The sequence below is a fragment of the Phyllostomus hastatus genome, unplaced genomic scaffold (genome assembly GCF_019186645.2).
Source record: "Phyllostomus hastatus isolate PE091 unplaced genomic scaffold, TTU_PhHast_1.1 phas_contig_965, whole genome shotgun sequence".
Lineage (NCBI taxonomy): Eukaryota > Metazoa > Chordata > Mammalia > Chiroptera > Phyllostomidae > Phyllostomus > Phyllostomus hastatus.
Window position 1 is genome coordinate 86,165 of NW_025333996.1, and position 24,744 is coordinate 110,908.

At 44.3% G+C, this 24,744-nt stretch overlaps 1 protein-coding gene across 1 annotated transcript; it reads right to left on the reverse strand.

The window, feature by feature from the left end:
* Positions 1 to 1,327: 1,327 nt before the first annotated feature.
* NLRP9 (NLR family pyrin domain containing 9) lies at positions 1,328 to 17,618 on the reverse strand. The gene is made up of 9 exons (XM_045852799.1): positions 17,339 to 17,618; positions 13,004 to 14,561; positions 11,393 to 11,554; positions 10,470 to 10,637; positions 6,241 to 6,411; positions 4,769 to 4,939; positions 3,015 to 3,185; positions 2,341 to 2,511; positions 1,328 to 1,460 (listed from the first exon to the last, which is right to left on the reverse strand). Exons 1-9 carry the CDS (start codon positions 17,616 to 17,618, stop codon positions 1,328 to 1,330), a joined length of 2,985 nt encoding a protein of 994 aa, XP_045708755.1.
* Positions 17,619 to 24,744: the final 7,126 nt, after the last annotated feature.

The following is a 24,744-nucleotide window of genomic DNA, read 5'->3' on the forward strand; positions in this document are numbered from 1 at the left end:
GTAAGGGTCCATCAGTGGAAGGATGAAGATGACGTGGCATGTGTGTGAGTACAAGGTGAGGCAAAAGCAGGTTTACAGGTGTGAGTACAGGAAACAGAATTTATTCTTATATTGGCCCATTATCATATTTTCCATATGAACAACTGTAAACCTACTTTTGCCCCACTCTGTATATATGTATATATATTTGTGAGTGTGTGTGTGTATACATATATGTATACATATACACACATACATATATACATACACACATACACACAATGAAATATTTGGACATAAAAAAGATAAAATACCATCTTAGCATGGGTGGATCTTGAGACTATTATGCTAAGTCACATGGAAAAGAATAAAAAAATCATATTATTCACTCATGTGTGGGATATAAAATAAAAAAGAAAAGAACAAAACAAACTCATAGGTGCAGACAATGGAGGAGAAAAGGAGTGGGGGGGCAAACTTGGTCAAGGGGTTCTGATATATGGTAACAGAAGGAAACTAGGCTTTGGGTGCTGAGTACATTGTAGAATATGCAGATATCAGATTATAATGTTGTACACCTAAAGTGTATTCAATGTTACTAACCAATGTTGCCTCAATAAATTTAATTTTAAAAAATTTTATTCGCCCTGGCTAGGTGGCTCAGGTGGTAGGAGCATTATCCCAGGGACAAAAGGTTGCAGGTTTAATCCCCAGTCAGGGCACATGTCTAGGTTGTGGGTTTGATCCCTGATGTGTGTATGGGAGACAACCAATCGATCTCTCTCTCTCTCTCTCTCTCTCTCTCTCTCTCTCTCTCTCTCTGTATGTCTCAAATCAGTCAACATCCTTGGGTGAAGATGTTTTAAAAATCTAACTTTAGACAGTCAAACCAAAAATGGAACGTTTGGGCAGATGTTAGATGTAGTGATAACAATAAACTCTAAAATCTACGGACACATGCCAGCATCACTTCTAAGTCAGAAGTGTGAGAGGATGGTGGCTCCCTCAGGCCCAGGCTCCTGCAATGCAAGACATCGATGGAGACAGCAAAGGTGTGCTTTCCAAAGTGTGCATCCCTTTAATGTATTTGTTGTAAATATCACAAGGTAGGATGGGAGTCTGGGGCAATGGGGGATGGAGGTCTCTGGCACAGACAGCATGTACACGCTGACCCACGCACCACTGTTGTTGTGTTTTGCTAGAACACTGTGGAGGAGCTGCTGTGAATTCACAGCTCTCACTGTTATGACAGACAATTTCCCAGACAGGATGTGCTGGAAGGAGGGTCACCTGCCTCTTGTGACCCAAGAGAAGCCCGTGTGGGGAGCTTCCTGCCGGGGATCCCCTGTCAGAGGAGAAAACCTCGCATCCTGTCCTCCTCGGCCTCCCAAGGGTAATGTAAAATTCTCAGTTGGGGGTTTTTCTCCTCCACGGCTTTCAGCAGAACCTGAGTTTCCTCCTCAAACGCGTTTCTGTCCAGCCTGGGAAGACAGAAACATTTGGGCTCTCTGCATCCCCATGCCATTCTTCCCTGGAAATGACTGGGAGAATGGCATAAACACGGAGGAAAGCCCAGATCTCCCCCATACAGCAGAGACGTGAGGGTCAGAGTGGCGAACCACCTCATCCATCCAGGGGGCTGGCCATCTGGAAGGGTTTCAAATATTCACTCTCAAGCATCCATTCTCTTTGCTCTAAGCGCAAATATAACATTCGGAACAATCCTAACCGTGACTCTTGCTTCAAGAATGCCTGTCTGTTCAAGACTCAGCTTGCCTATTTCTAGAACTCCTCCCAAGTCTGAGCTAGGGTTATATCTTTCTGGGAAAATGTAAGTAGAAGACAGTATTTCTACATTAGTAAAGAAGGGGTTCTTGTCAGGGACAATTGTGCCTCTCAGGGGATGTTTGACAATGTCTGGAGACATTGTTTTTAATTTCAGGGAATGAATGAGATAGCCAGTCTTTTTAAAATTCATTCATTTTTGTTGCAATGGAATTGACATATAGTATATAAAAATTTGAGGTGTACAATGTGTGCAAGTTTGCTCCACCTGTAACATGCAATAGGATGGCCTTTGTCACACCACATAATTGTAATTTCTTTCTCATGGTGAGAATGATTAAGATCAAGTCTCTTAGCTGCTTGGAAGATTCCGTGTTCAATCATCAGGGCTGGAGGGAGGGGCTACAGGCACGTAACATGCAGATAGAGACCAGGCATGGTGCTCGACATGCTGCACTGCAGTGAAGAACTCTGCCACCCAAATGTATATCGTGTTGAGGCTCAGCAAACCCGCCCTGCCCCAGCACACATGCATCATCCCAAGGTCACTCACCACCAAGAAAAACGTCCACTCACCCAAGCAGCTCCAGGACGCAGTCCGGATGGCTCAAGGCTTTGCACAGCATCACCACCCCATCGTGGCCCAGGTTATTGCAGTCCAGGTTGAGGCTCTTCAGCGATCTCCCAAAAGTGAGCACTGAAGCCAGGTCCTCACAACAGGCCATGGTGAGCTCACACATGTCCAGCCTGCAACAGGGAAACACCCAGAGAGACCGCTGCAGCTTTGGCTGGCCTGGAAGGCACACCATCGTGAGATGCCAATTCCATGCCTCTGAGCAGGAGACTTGACGGTCTAGACCAGTGGTTCTCTGCTGGGGTCATTATGTCCCCTGGGGGACATGTGGCAATGTCTGGAGATATTCGACAGCTGGGGATGCTACTGGCATCTTGTGGGTAGAATGAGGCCAGGGATGCAGCTACCCATGCACAGGATATCCTACACATGCACAGGATATCCTACAATGCACAGGATAGTCCCCACCTCCCTATCACAGCAAAGGGCTATGCTGTCCCAAGTGTCAAGAGTGCCAAGATTGAAAAACCCTGGTTTCATAGGACAGCATTTTACTTAGATGATTCCAGACACACTTGTTTTGGACCCTGCTTCCCCTCTGTCCCATTAATCCTCCAACTGGCCCTAGTCTGGAAATAGGGAAACCTTCCCATAAAGACCATCAGTAAACACTCACCCAAGAGTCTCCAGTTTGCAGTTAGGGTGCTTCAAAGCTACACATAACTCTTTGACACCAGCATCTTCTATTTTATTGTTTTTCAGTTTCAGGGTTCTCAGCTTGGTGTTGCTAACAATAAGAGCAGAGAGGTCCTTACAGCAAACAGAGGTGAGGTAACAACTTGTCAACCTAGGGGGGAAATACACACACACACACACACACACACACATATAAATACAGTCATGAGGTCCAATCTTTAATGCCTCAGCTTATTTTTCATTTATTAATGTGAAGGATGAAATGCTCAAGTTCTTCTGAGATAGTGGTGATGACAATGGTGATGATGGTGAAAATGATTGTGATGGTGGTGATGATAGTAAAGATGATTGTGATGATGGTGGTGATAGTGAAGGTGATGGTGATGTTGGTGATGATGGTGAAGATGGTGATGATGATAATGATGATTGTACTAATGGTGAAGATCCAACAACTTCTCAAGTCCTTTTCAGCCCAACACTTGGGGCTCCCTACAATTCTCCTGCTCTGGTGGTCTGTCTACCCTTATTGTTCTTTCCAGTCGGAATGCTTTTGACTCAAATACCAGGAGGGCTACCCCTCACATATCCTTCATTTCTCTACACAATTGTCACCTTCTGGTGAGGACTTCCCTGAATATTTTATATAATATCATGTCCCCAGTCCCTTTGCTGCATTTAATCTCATGGTTCCCCACAGAATGTATCACCCACTATACAGAATGTATCACCCACTAACTTACATGTGTCTGTACACACATGCACACATATACACACACGCATAAGTCCCACACATATGTGGGTATGTGCGTGTATGTGACATACATGTATATAGGTACCTATTTATACACATATGCACCTAACACGTGTATGTGTGTATGTCTGTGTGTGTGTGCTGTGGGTATGCATATCTGTGGTTCTTAAGCAGAGATGACATTTGTCCATTCCCCTCCTAGGGGACATTGGCAATGCCTGCAGACATTTTTGGTTGCCACACTAGGAGACAGGGTGCTACCGATACCTAGTAGGTAGAAGCCAGGAATGTTAAACATCCTATCAAGTGCAGGATGGCACCTCCCAACACAGAATGATCTGGGCCAAATGTCAATAGTGCTGAGATTGAGAAACCATGGCATGCACACAAATACACATTCACAGCCTCACACTCACACATGTGTGCATGCAGCTGTGTATGTATGTGTGTATGTGTGCATATGAAACTCCATAAAGTCAACTTCCATGGAAACAGTTATGTTAGAGTGTTTCATTTACCACTTTCCTCATCTACTCAGGAGAGGTTCCAGATGTACAGGAAAAATGAATGACCCTCATCTTGCTCTTGGGGTGAGGTGAGGCACCCTTGCAAGTTCATCCAACTGGTCAAGGGCATGGAGGGCTCCATTTCTGGTGTTTCTGAGACTGGAGACCCGACTGCAGAGCAGCATGGCCCAAAAGTCCTGACTCATCCTTTAATTAAGACACACATATATCAGTGCAGCACTGGGCGCTCCTAGGCATACCAGGTGGGGTCAATGCTCAGCCTCGCTTTTTCTCAGTAGACGTCATGCTTTCCCCTCCCTGTTTTCTTGCAGTGTGAGAGAGAGAGAGAGAGAGAGAGAGAGAGAGAGAGAGAGAGAGAGAGAGAGAGAGAGAGAGAAGAGAAGAGAAGGGAAGGGAAGGGAAGGGAAAGGAAAAGAAAGAAAAGAAAAGACCTGAGTAAATCATAGCCACACCTACCACAACTCCTGTAAGATGCAGCTTGGGTACCTCAGTATATTACAGAAATATGCCACTCCCTCGTCTTTCAGGGTATTGGACCCCAGGTCAAGAATGGACAGGAATTTGTTGTGGTAAAGGGCTTCGGAGATGTAGTTACAGGTGGCAGAGGTGAGGCAACAGAACTTCAATCTGCAGAGAGACACACACACACACACTCAATTTGTCAGCCTGCTTGCACTCTAGGTGGTAATATTTTCCTGAAGCCACATGCAAAAACTTCATTGTTCCAAGCACTCCATGGTCTTTTGAGAAAGATGAGAGGATTAAAAAGTGTAGCAGCTGCAAAAATACAGAAGCAAGAACATGAAGACGGCACCCCAAACTGGGGAGTCTCAGATTCCATATCCAGGGCAGATCATCCCCCCAGCTCGGGGGACCTCAGACAAAGCCACCCCTCGTCTGCAATGCAGCATGCTAACTTACTTAGTGGAATGTGCTGGATCACACCTGATTTAACATAATTTTTCTTTCAAAAATATTATCTAAAACTTAATTCTGTGTTTATGGGTTCCTATTTATACACCATTAGAAGTGTGGAATATAACAGGATGAGTCAGATAGAAGTCACTACCTGGTAGCTCAGAACTTAATAGGACAACATGGATGCAATTGGTTTAATTGATATCTTGTTTAAAATTTAAAAAAATTAGCAGCTGCCCTGGCTGGGTGGCTCAGTTGAGTGGAGTGGTGTCCTGATATGGCAAGGTTGTGGGTTCGATCCCCCATCAGGGCACATACAAGAAGCAACCAATGAATGCCTAAATAAGTGGAACAACAAAATTGATGTGTCTCTTTTTCTAAAATCAATAAAAAAATCTTTAAAAACAATAAAACAGTTTGGCTTTAATGTTTACTGTTCTTGACATTTAATGTACAGTTGAGTTTCTTTTATGGTCTGAAAAGTCATCTCAGTAATACTGTTCTGACCCACCTCTATTTTGAATGCCACTCTGCGTGTGGTGTGCAATGCATGTATCTCTGCACCCATGCACACCTGTGCATGCACAGATAGAAATTTTGCTTCCGAATGACTCATCTGCTTCCACAGACATAGCTGTTCCTGCCCCTGCCCCCACCTTAAGGAATCACAGCATTTTGTGGGATTTAACACTGATTTCCTGGTGCAGCCTCATGGCAAATCAGCTGTGCACTCTACTGTACCTGAAAGAACTCAAGTGCATCCCTTTTTCAGACTAATTGACACTCTCCCCTCCCCAGCACCCAGGACACCTGCAGACACAGCATCCTCCACAGTGACAACGAGGATTGCAAATTCAATGCCAGGCCCCCCTGAGAGCCTCGCCTCTCTTAAATTCAGCCTCATGGCACCTCTGGGGAGCCAGTGACTCAGGTGGGCCGACGGCTCCGCCAACCTTCCACAGCCTTGTCAACGGAGGGGTCCAAGAGCAAGCTGCCCCAGACGGACTCACAGCAGCTTCTCCAGGGTGCAGGCTGGTTGCTTCAGGGCTTTGCACAGCTCCAGGGCACCCTCGTGCATCATGGGGTTCTCTACCAAGGAGAGCAGCTTCAGCTTCCGGTTGCATGGCAGGACAGAGGCGATTTCCACGCAGCTTTCCTGGGTGATGTCACACTTCCCTAACCTGTGTGGGATACACGTGTCAGGGGTGGGAGGAGAGGCTGGCAGGGCCTACAGGCAAACAGACATACACTCATAGATACGGAAGACAGACTAGTGGTTGCCAGATGGGGTGGAGGGGTGGCTGGGGGGGGCTGGGTGGAGAAAAGGGGAAGGGATTAGCCAAAGAACAGACATGCAAGACCCACAGACACAGACAACAGCATGGTGATGGCCAGAGGGGCCTGGGGTGGAGTAGAGGTGGGCCAAGTGGGGAAAATGAGGACATCTGTAATAATGTCAACAATAAAAATAAAGTAAAAAAAAAACCCTCTTGAAACTAAAAGAAAAATAAAAGTACAAATTGGTATTTCCAAAACATTCACAGGGATGTAAAGTTCAGCCCAGGAAATATAGTCAATAATGTTGTAATAACTACATAAGGTGTTAGGTGGGTACTAGTAGAATTATCAGGGGAATCTTTTCATAAGCTATATAAATGTCTAATCACTATGCTGTACACCTGAAACTAATTTAATATTATTGTATACCAAGTGCAATTGAAAAAATTTTTTTAATCAGCCATGGCCTTGGCCAGTGTGGCTCCATTGGTTGGAGCATCGTCTTGTGAATGGAAAGGTCGTGTGGACTGGACTGATCAGGGCAGGTGCCTGGGTTGTGGTTATTCTTGGTTGGATGTGTATGTGAGGCAACCTATTGATGTTTCTCTCTGGCAAAGATGGCTCTCTCCTCCCCTCCTCCCTTCCCTCCTCCCTTCCCTCCTCCCTTCCTCCCTCCCTCCAGGCCCTTGCCTCTAAATATCAATGAGCACATTCTCAGGTGAATATTAAAAGAAAAAAATTGGTCATGGACCACACCCCGGCTTCTGGTCTTGCACCTGCCAATCCAATGTCCACATTCCAGACTCATTAAAAAACCAAACTGGCCCTGGCTGGTGTGGTTCAGTGGATTGAGTGTCAGCCTGCAAACCAAAAGGTCTCTAGTTAGATTCCCAGTCTGGGCACATGCCTGGGTTTCAGGCCAGGTGCCCAGTAGGGAGCACGCAAGAGGCAACCACACATTGATGTTTCTCTCTCTCTCTCCCTCCCTCCTTTCCCCTCTCTCTAAAACTAAATAAATAAAATCATTAAAAAGAAAGAACAAATGCAATCCCACAACTCTCCTTATTAACCTTTGACTGCTTTCCACTGAAGTTAGGACACAGTCTGAGCCCGCGGTTCTCAGCAGGGCTGACTGTTGACTTCCAGGGAACATTTCCAGGAGTCTGGAGATGGTTGTGGTTGTTGCATCTGGGGCAAGGGACGTTATTGCCATGTAGTGGGTGAAGGCCAGGGACACTGCTCGACATCTCACTGTTGTGGGCAGCCCTCACGACAGAGGATTACTTGGGACTCTGCCTGATTACCTGATTATTTGTCAATAGTTCTGAGGTTGAGCAACCCCCAGTTTGAGCTGTAATGCATCTTCACAAAAGCATCTCGTGGGCGACAGCAGGTTTCTTACCACCTGCTTTGTCGTGGGGACTGCCCTATGCATTGTAGGAAGTTGAACAGCATCTCTGGCCTCCTGCCACTAGATGGCAGTAGCACCCTCCCCATGCAGTTGTGACCATCAACAATGTCTCCAGCCCTGGCATATGGTTCAGTTGCTTTGAGCCTTGCCTGGTACACCAAAGGGTAACAGGTTTGATTCCCCAGTCAGGGCACATACCTAGGTTGCGGGTTTGATCCCTGGTCGGGGCATGTACGGGAGGCAACTGATCAATATTTCTCTCCAACATTGATGTTTCTCTTTCTTTCTCCCTTCCTCTCTCGCTAAAATCAATACATACATCCTTGGGTGAGGATTAAAAAAAAATGTTTCCAGACACTGACATTTTGACAGGGACAAAACTGCCCTCTGTTGGGAACTACTGGGCTAGAGAAACCGGATACTGAGGACCTCTCACCCCCATTACCAAACAGAAGCGAAGGGAACAGTTGGTGTATCCCAAAGAAGCAAAGTTTCTGGCTAAAATACCTGTACAGCTCACTCCTGGTTTCCTATACCCAATACCCAATACTTAGGTTAAAGGTAATACATAAAACCCTATGCATATTAGTGTCAACAATTTAAAAATAAACACTTTAAACCCTATGCGAATGGCATAACATGAAACGGGGTGAAATACTCAGGAATTCTGTAGGTTCCCATTGAGTGGAGAGTGCTAGAGTTAAAAAAAAATTGTTACAATATGGAAACACCTCAAATGATGACTAGGACCTACAGGAAAGCCTAAATGTTCAAAAGCCCTTATGCATGGAACCTGCCTCCTTCTCCTGCTGAAGCTTGGTGGCACAATTAACTGACTGTGTGTGAATGCACTGTATTTGCCATTGTTCCTGCAAAGCAGAGGTGCTGAACTGAGAGAGAACATGCTTGCTTGGTGGGTTTGATTAGCTGGTTTGTTTACTGCTACCTTTATTACTTCCCTTTGTTCTTTCTGCTGAAAAAAAAAAATGGGTTGAGCCTGTCTAGAAGTCGCCCAACCAAGGCAGAGTTATCCCAGCCTATTTGTATATAATTTTTTAATCCTCACCTGAGGATGTGTTTACTGATTTTAGAGAGGGAGAGAAACATCAGTGTGAGAAAAAAAAAAACATTAATCTTTTCCTCTTGTACAGAGCGTGAACAGGGATTAAACCCACAACCTAAGTATGTGCCCTGACTGGGGATTGAACCTGGAAACTTTTAGTATGGGATAATGTTGGGAACTGCCCTGCCTGGTATCAGAAGCTGTAACCCCCGCCAAGGCTAAGGCTGAGGGAGTGGCCTTGGATGATAAGCCAGCAAGGAGACAAAAACTTATATCCCTGGCAGGAGCACTGCTTCTGCTGCTTCATTCATAACTGAACCCCAATGCTTGGTTGGTTAGCCAATGACGGGTAAGATTCCCCAAGGGAGGAATGATCTAAGACAGGCACAATCATGTGGGAGGCCCCCAAGAAAGGACTTTTTGGGGGCTACAGCAAAAGGGGGTGAAGGACCCTTGCTTCTCGGCTGTGATATAGCCTGAGTCTTCATCGTCTGGGAGAAAATCTCCTTATCCCATGGCTGCCTTAATTCCCTTGCTCCACCTAAGCCTGAAACAATGACAGGGTGGTGCAGCTATGTGCTGAAAAGGGTGGGTTCCCTGGGTGATCAGGCCTAAGAAAGAATATGTAAGATCCCATGAAACCTGAACCTTTGTTCAGAATGCTCTCAGTTGAATGATAAGGGTCCAAGGAAGAAGTAAGTATGTTCTTTAAAGTTTTACAGCTCTTTGATCTTGACTCAAAGTAGGCCCTCATACTTCCTTGCTCTCTATTGTTTGATTACTTCCCGGCAATGTTTAATGAGCTTTACCTGAATCCCTATGCAAACAAAACCAATAAAAAGCCTCTCTGGAGGGGGAACAGGGCGCTCTTCCCACCAGAGAGAGTGGCCATTCTGTTCCTACTTCCCCACAGGACCTGGTTGTCTCTGTGTATGTTTTTCTCGTGTGTTGACGAGCCATCCACAGCGTTCTGCAGTCACTGCCGGCCGGTGATCACAGGATAACACTCCATCCAACTGAGGAGCCCAGCCAGGCCCAGATCATTTTTAAGCAGAAGAAGCTGTTTTAGGCAAAGCAGTCGCTTTCCCTCTGGACTCAATATTGCCATCAGCCAAATTAGATGATCATGCATGTGGCCATTATATTCTTTCTCATTTTACGTTTCTACAATAGCTTCAGGGGAAAATGTTTGGGGTTCTGGTTTTGGCCTGGTTGGTTGAGGACAGAAGCTAGAAGAGTCACGTAAGTTGTCTGTGAGCCATTAAGTCAAGCAAGTAATGCAGAAGACAAGGGTGAGACAGCCCTTCTAAAAGGACAGCTTGCCCACTAGACTTCTCCTCCCCTTGCCAGGACATCTGCGGATGCCAAGATGGGCATGATGAAGCATGCAAGAAGCAAAGGCTGATGCAGGAAAGGAAGTGGGCACATTTGAACTGCCAGGCCCCCATGGAAAGAAATATGCCATTCACCACAGAAAACACACTCACATCAGCTGTTCTATGTTGCAGAAGGGGTGTTTCAGCATCTCACACAGCTTCTTGACTTGCTCATGGGACAGGTTGGTGCCATGCAGGTTCATATATGTCAGGTGAGCATTGTGCAGAATGACCCTAAAGAAGTCAACACCATTTCCAAGGCCAAAAGCATAACTATACCTACAAGAGATGAGGCATTAGAACCTATGGAATGAAGTCTAAGCACCAAGCAAGATTCCCCTTACCCAATTCTTCCTACCGCCCTGTTATGGCTCATGTCCCTGCCCTTAGAAATCTGGTTATTCTCGCCTATAAATTTTTTTTCTCTTGGGAACTTCAGACAGCAGACAAGCACTGAGGCTCCACTGCTTGGATGTTTCCTGTTTCCTCCTAGTCTCTCCTCACCCACGTGTCACCACCCACAGTAGGAGGGGGGAGCAGTCCACAGTGAGTCCTCAGCACTAGGAGGATGGAGACACTGTGTCTGTGTCTCTGTGAATGTTCCTAGGCTTAGAACAGCACCTCACATGCAGTACAAATGCCCACCACTGAACTAATGCTCCGGGCAAGACTGTGTTCCCAAGGAATGGGTCCATTTCATTTTAAAAACTAAGATTTGTTTTACAAGGAGATAATTTTTAAAAATAAATTAAAATTACACAATAAAAAAAGAGACAATCTGTGTAGAATTTTTGCATTTTTTTCCTGGATGCAAGGTTGGGCAAATTAATTTCTTCATGCTCTCATTTCTTCATGAAAGCAATAGATGGTGTCGTGATGGTTAAGAAATCAACATTTATTGTAGTGCCTGGAACATGGTCAGTGCAGGTTGGAGTTGATTTTTTTGAATCATTATTATATTACATTTCCACATATCTACATATACTTTTTGCATATCTCTCTCTATATATTATATTTTTATACATCCAACTCACATCAATTTTTGAAGTTTGCAAGTGGACTGAGTGAGTGATTTCCAGAGGATTGCGTGGGAGGCGTCGTCAAAAACACAGCTGTCCAAGTCCAGCACCTGAAAGTCCTTGCTGGTGCTGAACACTGAGCAGAAGTCCTTCCAGTAGCCCAGTTTCTGGCTGGTACTGTGAGGGGACAGACCCTGTGAGACTCCAGTGGCTACATTCAACTCAAGATGTTCTCAGAACAGGGGAAGCACTGTTCCCATGGCCCCTCCAAGCGGGACAGACACCCAGGCCTGAACAGGGAGTGGTGTAGCCAGGTAAACTGAGTCAACATGGCATGGTGGTTGAGAAAGTGACTCCCAAGGCCACAGCAATGTGATCAATCCCCATTTCAACCACTTGTTAGCCATGTGACCTGAGCCATCTTATTCTGCCTCCATGACAATATTTGATGATTATGAACAAAGGTTGGCTTTGGGTGGTCCATCACTGAATGGGAAATTGTATCCCAAAACATGACCATACAGGTATAAAATAAATAAGCCCTGGGGATGTAATGTACAGCATGATGACTGCATTTAATAATAATGTGGTCTTGGTTGGGTAACTGAGTTGGTTAGAGTATCATCCTGACATGTCAAAGTTGCAGGTCCAGTCTCAGGTCAGGGCGCATAGAAGAGTCAACCAATGAGTGCAGAAATAAGTGGAACAACAAAGTTGATCTCTCTATCCCTCTCTCTCTCTCAAACACACACAAATCAATAAATAAAATTTAAAATAATAATAATAATATTGTATATTTAAAGTTGCTAAGAGAGTAAATCTTAAATGTTCTCATCACCATATCAAACCCCCCCAAAACTAAACTGTAACTACCATACTTTGCTGCATATAATGCACACCCAGTTTTTTGTGTGCATTACACACAGAATTATTATACCCATCATTACACTCATGGTATGTAATCATTATACCCAAGTATAATGTGCTTCCTTATTTTTCCTTAAAAAAGTTGGGCAAAAAAGTGTGCATTATATATGACAATATGCAGTCCGTATGGTGATGACTGTAAGCTACATTTGTGATAATTTTGCAACACATAGAAATAGTAAATCATTATGTTGTACACCTGAAACTAAACTAATGTTATGTGTCCATTATACCTCAATTAAAATTAAAAAAATTTTTTTTCCCTGGCCGGTGTGGCTCAGTGGACCGAGTGCTGGATTGTGAACCAAAGGGTCACCCATTAGATTCCCAGTCAGGGCACATGCCTGAGTTGTGGGCCAGGTCCCCAGTAGGGGGTGTGCAAGAGGCAACAACACATCGATGTTTCTCTTCAGCGAGAGAGGGAGAAAAAGAGGGAGAGAAACATTAATGTGTGGTTGCCTCTTGTGTGCCCCCAACTGGGGACCTGGCCCACAACCCAGGCATGTGCCATGGCTGGGAATTGAACTCGCAACCCTTTGGTTTGCAGGTCAGCACTCAATCCACTGAACCACACCAGCCAGGGCACAAAGCTGTGTTTTATAAGCAGACAAATATAAGGATCCATGAAATACCCAGAGGGGACTGGAGCAGGCTGCAGCCAAGGTGGGGGCAGGGGAGGGCGCATTCAGGTGGACTTACTTTAAGGTGTGTTCGCGGTCATCTGGAAACACATGTTCTAGAGTCAGGTGAAGTTCCTTCAGATTGTGGGTATGTTTGAAGCAGAAGGCAGAGACTACAAAATCATCCGCGTGGTTGATATAAATGTCAACCTTTGGGAAGAAACTCATCACTTGTGTTGTAAATTCTTCTTCCCGGTTCTCAAATAAACTGTTGAACAGTTCCCTAAATCCTACCAAGGCCTGACTGTCCACGTACTGACTAAAACTCCGAAGGCACTCGATTATTTCCAGCTGGATCTCCCTGGACAGTGGGACGTCAAAGACCGTCTGCAACATGGAGGTCATTTGTTCAGCAGATAACCCAAACAGGAACATTCCTGTTTGCATCAGGTAGGACGGGGCGAGCGTCACTGTCGCTTCCACGACCTGGGCCACACTTCTGATGGTTGGGTCAGGCTGGCTCTGGGGCCCTCTCAGCAAATACCACAGGGCTGCAAAGAACCCCTGGACGCATATGTGGGGGAAGGTGACCCGGTCCTCGTTCCTTCGCAGGAGTTGCATGCCCACCCACATCGAGGCGTCAGTCTCTGAGATCCCATTCCTCTGGAGATCCCAGAGTTGAAATACGAACGAGTCGGTCCAGATGCCTTCCGCAGCCAAGGCGCAGAGGGCTTTGATCTTGGCAGTGCTCTGCCGTGGTGTGAAGTTCTTCAGCCCTGATTTAAGCACACTGGTCGCATAGGAGGCATATAAGGAAGTGATGCTGTAGATGTCGATGCTGAGGTCTTCTCCTCTCTCCAGCTGCCACTTCAGACATGAACACAACAGCCAGCACCCGAGTGGGTACTGGCATAACAGGAACAGCTTGGCGTGGTCCTTCACGAGACTGAAGGCTCTGGCAGCTTGATGCTTCTCCCCCAAGAAGTGGGAGAAATATAGTTTCCTTGTGTGTGCAGAGAATCCCTGTATGTTTATGTATTGCGGATACTGCAATGAGTAAAAATATTTTTTCATCCCTACCATCCCTAAGGCCAGCAGCAGAGAAGACTCCGGAAGCATCTTTCTGCGCAGCAGACTGCCCAGGAGCACTGGTGTTGGCTGTCGCTGCCTCCAGTCACTGCAGGGGTTGTTAAGGTCCAGGTAAAACTTCAGCTCCTCGAAGCCATCCATCATGAACAGGATTCTCTGTGGCTGGGAGAAAACCTCTTCGATGGGCTCTGAGCACTCGGGCCAGTCCCTGGAGATGAGCTGCACCAAGCTGGTCTCTGTGATACTGTTCATTTCATAAATGTTGAGGAAGAAGACGAACGTGAACCTTTCCTTCCATAAGTTTCCCTCTGCCCATTCCAACATCAGTTTTCTCAGAAAGGTGGTTTTCCCAGCTCCTCCCAAGCCATGCAAGACCACGGTGACTGAGGTCTCCTCAGCCCAGTGGGCCCCGTAGGCACTGCTCAGCTGCTCGTACTCCGTCTTTATGGATCCTCTGTAGAACTCGTCAGGCACTTCAAGACAGGTTTCCTTTTCCCACACACGACGGAATTTTTCCTTCATGTGACTTTTGTAGGGGTTAAGCTTATCTGAGTTAACGAAGACAGAATACAAGAGGATTAAAAAAATCCACTCTTTCACAAGAGCCAAGAGAAGGAATGACAGGATACAGAACATGTGTTATATGTGTGTGTATATATATATATACATATATATATATACATATATATATATGGAATACTACCCAGCCATCAAAATTGAGAAAGTGTAAGTGAAACCATATGGTATTTGTCTTTCTCTGTCTGACTTATTTCACTTAGTACAATACCCTCTGGTCCACCTACATCACTGCAAATGGCAAGACTATATTTTTATGGCTTAGTGATATTCCATTGCATATGCGTACCACTTCTTTATCCATCATCTGTCATTGGACACTTGGATAGCTTCTGTATCTTGGCTATTGAAAGTAATGCTGCAATGGATATAGGGGTGCATATATCCTTTCAAATTAGTGTTTTTGTTTTCTTTGGATAAACTTCCAGAAATGGAATTTCTGGGTCATCTATAAAACAAACACACAAATGAAACAAAAACATACTCATAGAAATAGAAACCAAAGGGACAGTGACCAGAAGGGAGGGGGTGGATGGAGTGAAAGGAGGAAGGGGAATATAGTCAATAATAATGTGATAAGTTTATATGGTGACAAATGATTAATGGAATTAGTGGGGTGATCCCATTGTAAGATACAGAAATATTAAATCACTATATTGTACACCTGAAACTAATATAACCAACATATGATTATATACCAACTATACTTAAATTAAAAATATTCAGTTGTAATCCCAAAGATGATAGTAATGAAAGTTCCAATGCTACACTTTCAGGAATTAAAAAAAATGAAATATTGTCTGTCATTTGTGACAACATGAATGAATCTTGGGAGTATCATACTAAATGAAATAAGTCAGACAGAAAAGGATAAGAACTGTATGATTTCACTCATTCATGGAATACAAAGCAGAAAGCAACAAACAAACTCAGACCACAGGGGAATGAGGTGAGGGGAAGATGAAGTGGAGGGGGGTCAAATATACGGCAACAGAAGGAGACTAGACTTTGGGTGGTGAACACAATGCAATAGATAGATGATGCCACATAGAAATGTACACCTGAAACATATGTTATTAATGAACACCATTGCAATAAATTTAAATTTAAAAAAGATTTTATTTATTTATTTATTTATTTATAGACAGAGGGGAAGGGAGGGAGAAAGAGGAAGAGAAATATCAATGTCTGGTTGCCTCTCATGAAACCCCTACTGGGGACCTGATCCATAGCCCAGAATTCCCTGCCTGGGAATTGAACCAGCAGCCCTTTGGTCATCAGACCGGTCCTCAATCCACTGAGCAATACCAGCCAGGGCTTACATTTTTTAAAATGCATTCATTCTTTGTTATGTGGAAAAATCCCTACAGGTTGACCTAAACACACATGTGAAGGCTAATGTATGTCCATGGATGATCCAGCGGATTTAACTCAGTTTTGTTAGGACCAGAATCCATCTGAAACCCTGTCTATAGAAGAACCCGATCAAAACTGGAAGCCCACCTCTGAGTACAGGCTGCACAAAGTGTAGATACTTGGAAATTACATTCAGAACTGAAGAGGGGGTCATCTCCCCCAGGTAAAGAATCCATAGAGCTACCATGTATGGAGGGTTTGCCAGGAATCAGTAGGAAGTTGTTGTTATTGCTCCTCAAAAAACCATTAGCATCCACTCCACTACCACTTTTACAAAAAATCATTGAAGGAGTTTATGCTATTTGGCTGGTTTGACTTGTGAGTAAATATTAGGGTCCAGGGTCTATGCTATGTCTGCCTGACCTGAAACCATAAGGTCTAGACGATTTCTACTGCACCATGAGGAGGCTAGCTAATTTCAGAAATATACCCTTGAACCATCATTCTTTCACCTGGCCCTTGTATGACCAAGGGAACTCCTCTTTAATAGAGGAGGTAAACAAAGCTACAAATATTGGCAAGGACCACACTCTGCATTGCAGAAATGAGCACCACAGAAAGCCAGGCACCTCTGCATGTCTTCTGAGCAAAGGGCAGGGATAGCTTTGTTAAAGGACCTTTGCTAAAGGACTGGAAAACAGCCTAGGGATGGGGAGATGGTCTTTCTCTCTCTGGTGCAGAGGAAGTTTTGTTTATAAAAACAGGAGAACTTGACCCTGGCTGGGTAGCTCAGTTGGTTAAAGCACTATCCCCATACCCCAAGGCTGTGGGTTCAATCCTTAGTCAGGACACATACAAGAATCAACCAATGAACATGTAAATAAGTAGAACAATAAATCAGTATTCATCTCTATCTCTCTCTAAAAAAATTAATTAAAAAAATTTTAAAACATGAGAATTTTAGAGATATCTGTCTCCTTTTGTATATTTCTGTGTATGTATGTCTCTCTCTTGCTCAAATCAATAAGCATATCCTTAAGTGAGGCTTAAAAACAAAAAAAGAAGGACAGACAACTACCATCTCAGCAGATGCTAAGTCCCAGGTCACCCTTAGCAGCATGGACTCACTTCAGGACGTACAAAAGGGGACACCACTGAGATCAACAGTCTGCCCCAGACACTACCCACCGCCCCATCCATCACTGGCTCATCTATGCATGGAATTGGCTTGTAATTTGTCTACCACCTTCAAGTGTCCCCTTGACCTATAACACACCCTCAATAACAGGTGGAGGGGTCACCATGACTTTAATGACTACATCCCCTTCATTATTGTAAGCTCCCAGTAGACCCACCCTCCCCCATGGGTCACACCCCTGCAACACACACTTACTTCTGATCTCATCCTGAGCCTTGGTCCAGAGGTCTCCCCGATTGACCTGTAGGAAGAGGTTCAGCATGACCTCCCATGCCTGCTTTCCTGGGTAATGCTTGTCCAGCAATGCTGCTACATCTTCTTTTGAGGCTTTCTTCAGCTCAGGGCATGGGATGGGGCTGAGCTTGAGTTTCAGAAGCTCTTGCTTGAGGAGCTCCTTAAATTTCCAGAACTCTTCCTTTCTGAGCTCCTTGAGGTACCACAACAGGCCAAAGTCAGCAAAGAAAGATTCAGCCATCTCGTCCCAGGGATTGCGAACTTGGATTTCTCCAAAGGAAAAAAAAATCTTCAAAAACAAGAAATAGGTGATTCCTGGGGAATAATGATGGGATTACAGAGTTAAATCTCAGCAGTCAAAAGTGGCATCAGCACACTGCCTACTAGAGTCAAGGTATGGAACCAGCCCAAGTGCCTGTGGATAGACAAGTGTATGAAGATGTTGTACATGTATACAGTGGAATACTACTCAGCCACAGAAAATGAAATATTGCCATTTGCAATGACATGGATGGACCTAGAGGGTATTATGCTCAGTGAAATAAATCACATAGGAAAAGACAAACACCATGTTATTTCACTCATGTGTGGAATTTAAAGAACAAAATAAACAAAACAGAAACAGACTCACAGATACAGAGAACAGACTGATGGTTGCCAGAGGAGAGGGGAGTTGAGGACTGGGTGAAAAGGTGAAGGGATGGAGAAGTACAAATTTGTAGTTACAGAATAGTCCTGGGATATGAAGTACAGCATAGTCAAAAATTATTATAATTATGCATGGTTCCAGGTGGGTACTAGGCTTAATGGATGAACACTTTGTAAGTCATGTAAATGTTGGGCTATTAGCCCTGGCTGGTGTGGCTCAGTGGAGTGAGTAGTAACCTGTGAACCAAAGGGTCCACAGTTCAATTCCCAGTCAGGTGTCCAGTAGGGGGCACATGAGACCAAACCACATACTGATGTTTCTCTCCCCTATCCTTCCCTTCCCCTTTGTAAAAATAAGTAAAATCTTTTCTTAAAAAGTGTCAAACCATTATGTCGTACACCTGAAACTAACATAATATTGAATGTCAACGGTAATTGAAAAGTGAATTTTAAAAAGTAAAATTTAGAAAGTGAAACTTGTCCTTTAACAGAAATAAAATTTTCTTACAAACACATTAAAAAGGTAATAAGGCCCTGGCTGGGTAGCTCCATTGGTTACAGCATCATCCCCAAATGCAAAGGTTGTGGGTTCAATACCTGGTCAGAGCACATACAAGAATCATCCAATCAATGCATGAATAAGTGAAACAACAAATTGATGTTTCTCTCTCTCTCTCTCTCTCTAAAATCAATCAACAAAAATTTTTAAAGGCAATTAGAATGCAGTACAATTGATTTACTAGTACATTACTTAAAAAATAAAATGATATTAAATATAATATTTTAACTTAGATATGCATTCTAAGCAGTGTAGCTTGATGTCATACAATTTTAGCAAATGCCTGCTTTTGTTGGCATTCTTTCTCTAAGGCTCACCCATATTGTTGCCTGTGGTCCCTTTGTATTGCTATATAGTATTCCACTGTTACTACTTCAATTCTTTTTTGTTTTTTAAATCCTCATCCAAGGACATGCTCATGGGCTTCAGAAGTGAAGGGAGGAGAGAGAGGGAGAGAAACATCAATTGGCTGCTTCTTACATGCCCTAACCAGGGACTGAATCTGCAACCTTTCAGTTTAGGGGATGACGCTCCAACCAACTGAACCACTCTGGTCAGGACACTATTCTAATTTCTTAATGCTATAGGTAACCGGCATGTAGAGGTCTTTCTAATTTGTTTTTTTGTTTGTGTGTTTGTTTTTTTACAACATGAGTGATGCATCTGTGAACAAGCTTTCACATGTGTCTGGGTGCATATAAACAGGCATTTCTCTAGGTTTCTAAGTATAGGTTGTAACCTACATGAGTCTTGGTGATGAATTTTCCCTCATGAGTAGAATGATCTGATTCCCAGTCACATCCTAGGAGAGTTTCTTTGTGGTACCACGCTGCCCATACTTGACATAATCTAACAGGGGTGTCCAACTTTTTGGTGTCTCTGGGTCACACTGGAAGAAGAAGAGTTGTCTTAGGCTACACATTAAATACATTGCAACACATAATCACCACAAAAAATAATCTTATAATATTTTATGTACATTTACAGTTTTGTTTTGGGCCACATTCATGGCCATCCTGAGCTGCAGGTTGGACACCCCTGAATTCTAACCCAATGTCAGTACCAGAAAAACTGAACTGACATGAAAATTGCAGGTGATTTCATTCTAGGAGATGGAAATAAGGAGTGGGGAGAGAACATCTAAGCAAACTCAGGTTTTCCTCTCACTTGGGAGACGTGCCTTCTTGTTCCTAGAGACTGATGGTATGCTAATATTTCAAAAGAACAACTAGAAAAACAGTCACCATTGTCAATAAAACCCATGTGTCAAGGAGTTTTATACTGTACATCAAGGATCATAACAGTATTACTCACAAGAGCCAAAAGGTGGGAGCAACCCAACTGTTCATCAAGGAATGAACAACATGTGGTCTACATGAGCAGTGGAATATTACTCAGTCATAAAAAAGAAATGGACCTCTGACACATGCTGCCACACAGAGAAGCTTTCAAAACATCACAAAGTAAAATAAGCCAGACACAAAGAGATAAACCTTGTATGATTCCACTTACATGAGATGCCCAGAATAGTCTAATTCACAGAGGCAAAGTAGAATAGAGATGTTGGGGAAGGGGGAATGGGAGTTGTTTAGTGGAGAGTTTCAGCTGGCAGGGATGAAAAAATTCTGGAGATGATGGTGGTGATGGTTGCATAACCATGTGAATGCATTTACTGCCACTAAACTATACTCTTAAAAATGTCTAACGTAAGGGGGAAAGGGGCCAAATACATGGAGACAGGAGATAGATTTTGGGTGCTCAGCACACAATGGAATATACAGATGATGTATTATAGAGTGACACACCTGAAACATATAATGTCATTAACCAATGTTACCTCAATACATTTAATCTGAAAAAAATGGTTAAAATAGTAGACTTTGTTGTATGGATATGTTGCCACATTTTGTAAAATTTTTATTTATTGATTTGAGAGAGAGAAAAGGGAAGGGAGGGAAAAAGAAAATACTGATTTCTTGTGCATTCATTGGTTGGTTCTTGTATGTGCCCTGACCAGGGATTAAACCTGCAACTTTGGCATTTTGGACAATGTTCTAATCTCTAACCAACTGAGCTACCTGGCCAGGGCCAATATTTCACCACAATTAAAACAAAAACAAAATTCTTTTGTCATAAGGCTTTTCTCTAAACATTCCTTTCTCATTCCTTTTCTAGCTGAAACCTTCTGAACACAGTAGTTGTGTCCCCTGAGGCCCAAGCACTGGCTGATTAATGTCCCTGCCCTCACATTCCATGGTCCAGATGGGCAGTGGGCACCTCAGCGAAATGCCCTAACATCTCACAAATTCTCACCAGGCATACATTAGGTTCCACCACCTTTTTGTGTTGTAACCCTCACAGTACGGGCACAACCTGCCTGACTTCGCAACTCACTTCACCTGACTCACTCCCGCCCTCCCTGGTGGCTGTAGCAAACCACCATTAGTGACAAAATTATTTGCATATGATTTAGCATACAATGAAGACCCACTAGAACTCCTGGATGGTGAAAGATTAGTGGCTGGAAGCCAATCATCCATCCAAACTACCACAGCAACAAGTCCCACACTCAATTTTCCCCATTTCCTGTCTGCCCTCTCCCTCCCATAATTCACCCTTACTTAAGACCTGCATTTCACTGGTCTCCCCAGGTTACAGGAATCTCACAATTAGAACTGAGAGACCACCCAAGTTCAAGGCTTTGACTTTGAAGGACTTTTGGTATTAGTTCTCTGACAGCCAAAGCCCTCCAATTCAGTCTCCAACTCAATTTTATTTTGTCTTTTTTTAAAAAAAGATTTTATTTATTTTCAGAGGGGAAGGGGGGAGAGAAAGAGAGGGAGAGAAACATCGATGTGTGGTTGCTTCTCACATGCCCCCTACTGGGGACCTGACCCACAACCCAGGCATGTGCCCTGACTGGGAATTGAATGGGCCACCCTTTGGTTTGTAGTTTGCGCTCAATCCACTGAGCCACTGGTGTGGCTGAGCCAGGGCTCAATTTTATCTTATCTTGTTTTATTTCTTATTCGTTGATTTTAGAGAGAGAGAAGAACGTCAGTTTTTTGTTCCACTTATTTATGCACTCATTGGTCGATTGTTGTGCGTATGGCGACCAGGGATGCAACCTCGGCATACCAGGCTGACATCCCAACCACCTGGCCAGGGCTCTGATTCAGTTTGAGAAAAGTAGGAAGCCTCGGTTCCATTCTCTTACCCAGTTTAGCACTGGAAACACGGAGGTTTCAAGAGGAGGTGCTGCATGCACCACCTCTCCAAGAATTTAAGCACTTTTCACCTTAAAACATCCTTGGCATAACCAAGGGGGCAGGACTTGGCCTTTTGGGTACCCCCTACCTCATTCCTAAGGTACCCCAGACCTACAGTAAGTGCTGAGAGGAGGGGAAAGAAGAAGAAAGAAAAAAAGATCCGAGAGAAGACATCCTCACCTGATCCAGCTGCTGGTCTTCCAGGCTGGTACCCATCAAAGAGCCTCTACAGGCACTGAGACTAAAAGGCTCTTCCAGCCCTCCGATTGGCTGTAGCATCCCTCTCCTCCCATTGGCTGGCTTGACTCTTGATTGATGCAGCTCAGAGGGTGATGTGAAAGTGTTGAGGCTTGTTTCTTTCACCTCAGGTGTGAATGATCTTCCTTCCTGCATATCTCCAAGACACTACTAATAGACTCTCCCTCTGTGTTATAATCTCTGGGCTTCTGTAAACAACCTTCTCCCACTTCCAAAGGCAGGCAGTTGGAGACCGGTAGTGAGGACCACCCTGCTCCTAATCTGATTGTCCACTTTCCCCATGCTCTAAGCTTCCCCAGAGAAGCTATCTTGCTCATTTTCTCAACTTTCATAGAAGCATAGAATTTTTAGAATGGAGCCTTTATTCTTGGACAATGAGCTCTGGGCAGAAAGGGTAGCAGAATTTGCAAATATCTTGTATTTGTAATTGTGATAGGAATACTGAATATAAGATCTACACTCTTACCAACATTTTTTTTGTTTTTGTTTTATTGATTTTTAGAAAGAAAGAGGGAGAGAGAGAAACATTGATTTGTCATTCCATTCATTTATGCATTCATTGGTTGCTTCCTGCTTGCGCCCAGACCGGGGTTTAAACTAGCAACCCTGATGTACTGGGACAACACTCCAACAAACTGAGCTACCAGGCCAGGGCAACTCCCTTACCAAGATTTTAAGTGTGTATTGTGGTGTCATTAACTGGAAACATGGGATGCTGTTCAGGAAATCTCCAGTACTTGCTCACCTTGCATAAGTGACACTTTACACCCGTTAAGTAATAACTCCCTGTTTCGCCCTTTCCCCAGCTCTTGGAAACCACCATCCCATGCTCTGCTTCTAGAACTTTTTTCTAGATGCATCACTGAAATGGAATCTTGCAGTGTTTGTCTTTCTGTGACTGGTTCCTTCACTCAGCATAAAGTCCCCCAGGTTCATCCCTGCTGTTGCCTGTGGCAGGAATGCCTTCTTTTTAGGGCTGGAGAACAGTGCATCAAAGGTGTCCAGGAACACCCCATTACTCTCGTCAAGGACTCTAGCGTGACACTCTAATCACCATACCACCACCCACTGTCATGATTGTCTCCACTTTCTCTGACATGAATTGGGTGCTAATGACCAAAGAGCCCTAGGGCACCTCAGCCCTCTGGGGTTGGTAGTATTATGTACAACTCTCCTTCACAAAGAGACTCGAGGGGAAGGCAGAGGCCATCAGGTGAAGGCTACAGTTGAGAACATTCCCACTTGAGCAGCTCAGATGTTAACTCCCAGGCAGCACTGATCCCAGGGGCCTTAAAGAGTTCTGTGATAGGTCAGTGGCCAGGTGTGGCCTCGTTTCACCTGGTGAGCATGGGCTGAGAGGCTCAAGGGATCTTTTCTCTCCAAGACCTTGATCATTGGTTGACTCAGACATCCTCCCCCAAAATTCAGACATGACATTTTCATTCTGTCTCTTACTTGTCCTGAGTGGGGCCACCGTGCACACATATTAGAGAAATGTGTCTTTTAAAAAAAATTTATTGATTGGTTTGAGAGAGAGAGAAACAGTGCTTTGTTGTTCTACTTCTTGAGGTATTCATTGGTTGATTCTTGTATGTGCCCTGATGGGGTGGGGTGTGTCAAACCTCTGACCTTGGATATTGGGACAACACTCTAACTAGCTGAGCTAACCAGCCAGGGCTAGAGAAATGTTTCAGTTTCACCCCCTTGTTTTTTTGTTCTTCAGCAGCTGCCCCATGATCTGACATGGAAGGCTAAAAGTAATGACGCCATGGAATGTGCCACACTCTCTATTATATTTATTTTGTTTTTTATTCTTCACCCAAGGATATGATTTATTTTCATTGATTTTAGAGGAAGAGGCAGGGAGAGGGAGAAGCATTGATCAGTTGCCCTCAACCTAGGCACGTGCCCTGATGCGGAATCAAACCTACAACCTTTTGGGGGATGGGAGGACACTCCAATCACCTGAGCCAACTGGCAGGGCTATTGTTTGACATCAAAAATCCAGGCTAAGTCAAGAGGTCCTAGGGCATGAAGAGACATAAATTTAGAGACATTACTAAACTGCTCAGTCCTGGGGTCAGGCAAGTCCTGGACCTCCAGCAGGGGGTTCAGAAAGTAGGTCAGAAGGTGCCAGGCCACCTCTGATTGGGGTGAAGGAGCCACCTGTTGGATACCTGTGACCTGACCGGAAACAGGTTTTAGAATTAATTACTCCATTTACCAAACATTGTTGGGAGTGTAGGTGGTTGTCACTCACAAACCAAGTCTCATCTAGGTTTTTTTAGGTTTGGACAATAAAGGCCAAGTAAGCAGGAAACTATTTAACAGAAACCAAACCTCAAACTTCATTTATACGTGAACTCTCAGCGCAATTCTCTGAACCCATGTAGCACACCCCCACCTCGCCCTCCTCCTGTCTTCAGAAGTGCCTCCTCCAAGGCACAGCCATGGAGGAGAGTAAGGCAGGACTCTCCTGCCTCATTTCAGCTGGTACATCACTGCTCCTTCTGCAGCCGATAGAACTTCCCCACAGAATTCCCTTTGAACTCCCCAACCAGGAGCGAATTAAGGACCGGGTAAACACAGATCTGGCCTCACCATTCTCAACTGGCTCATTAGTAAACATTTTG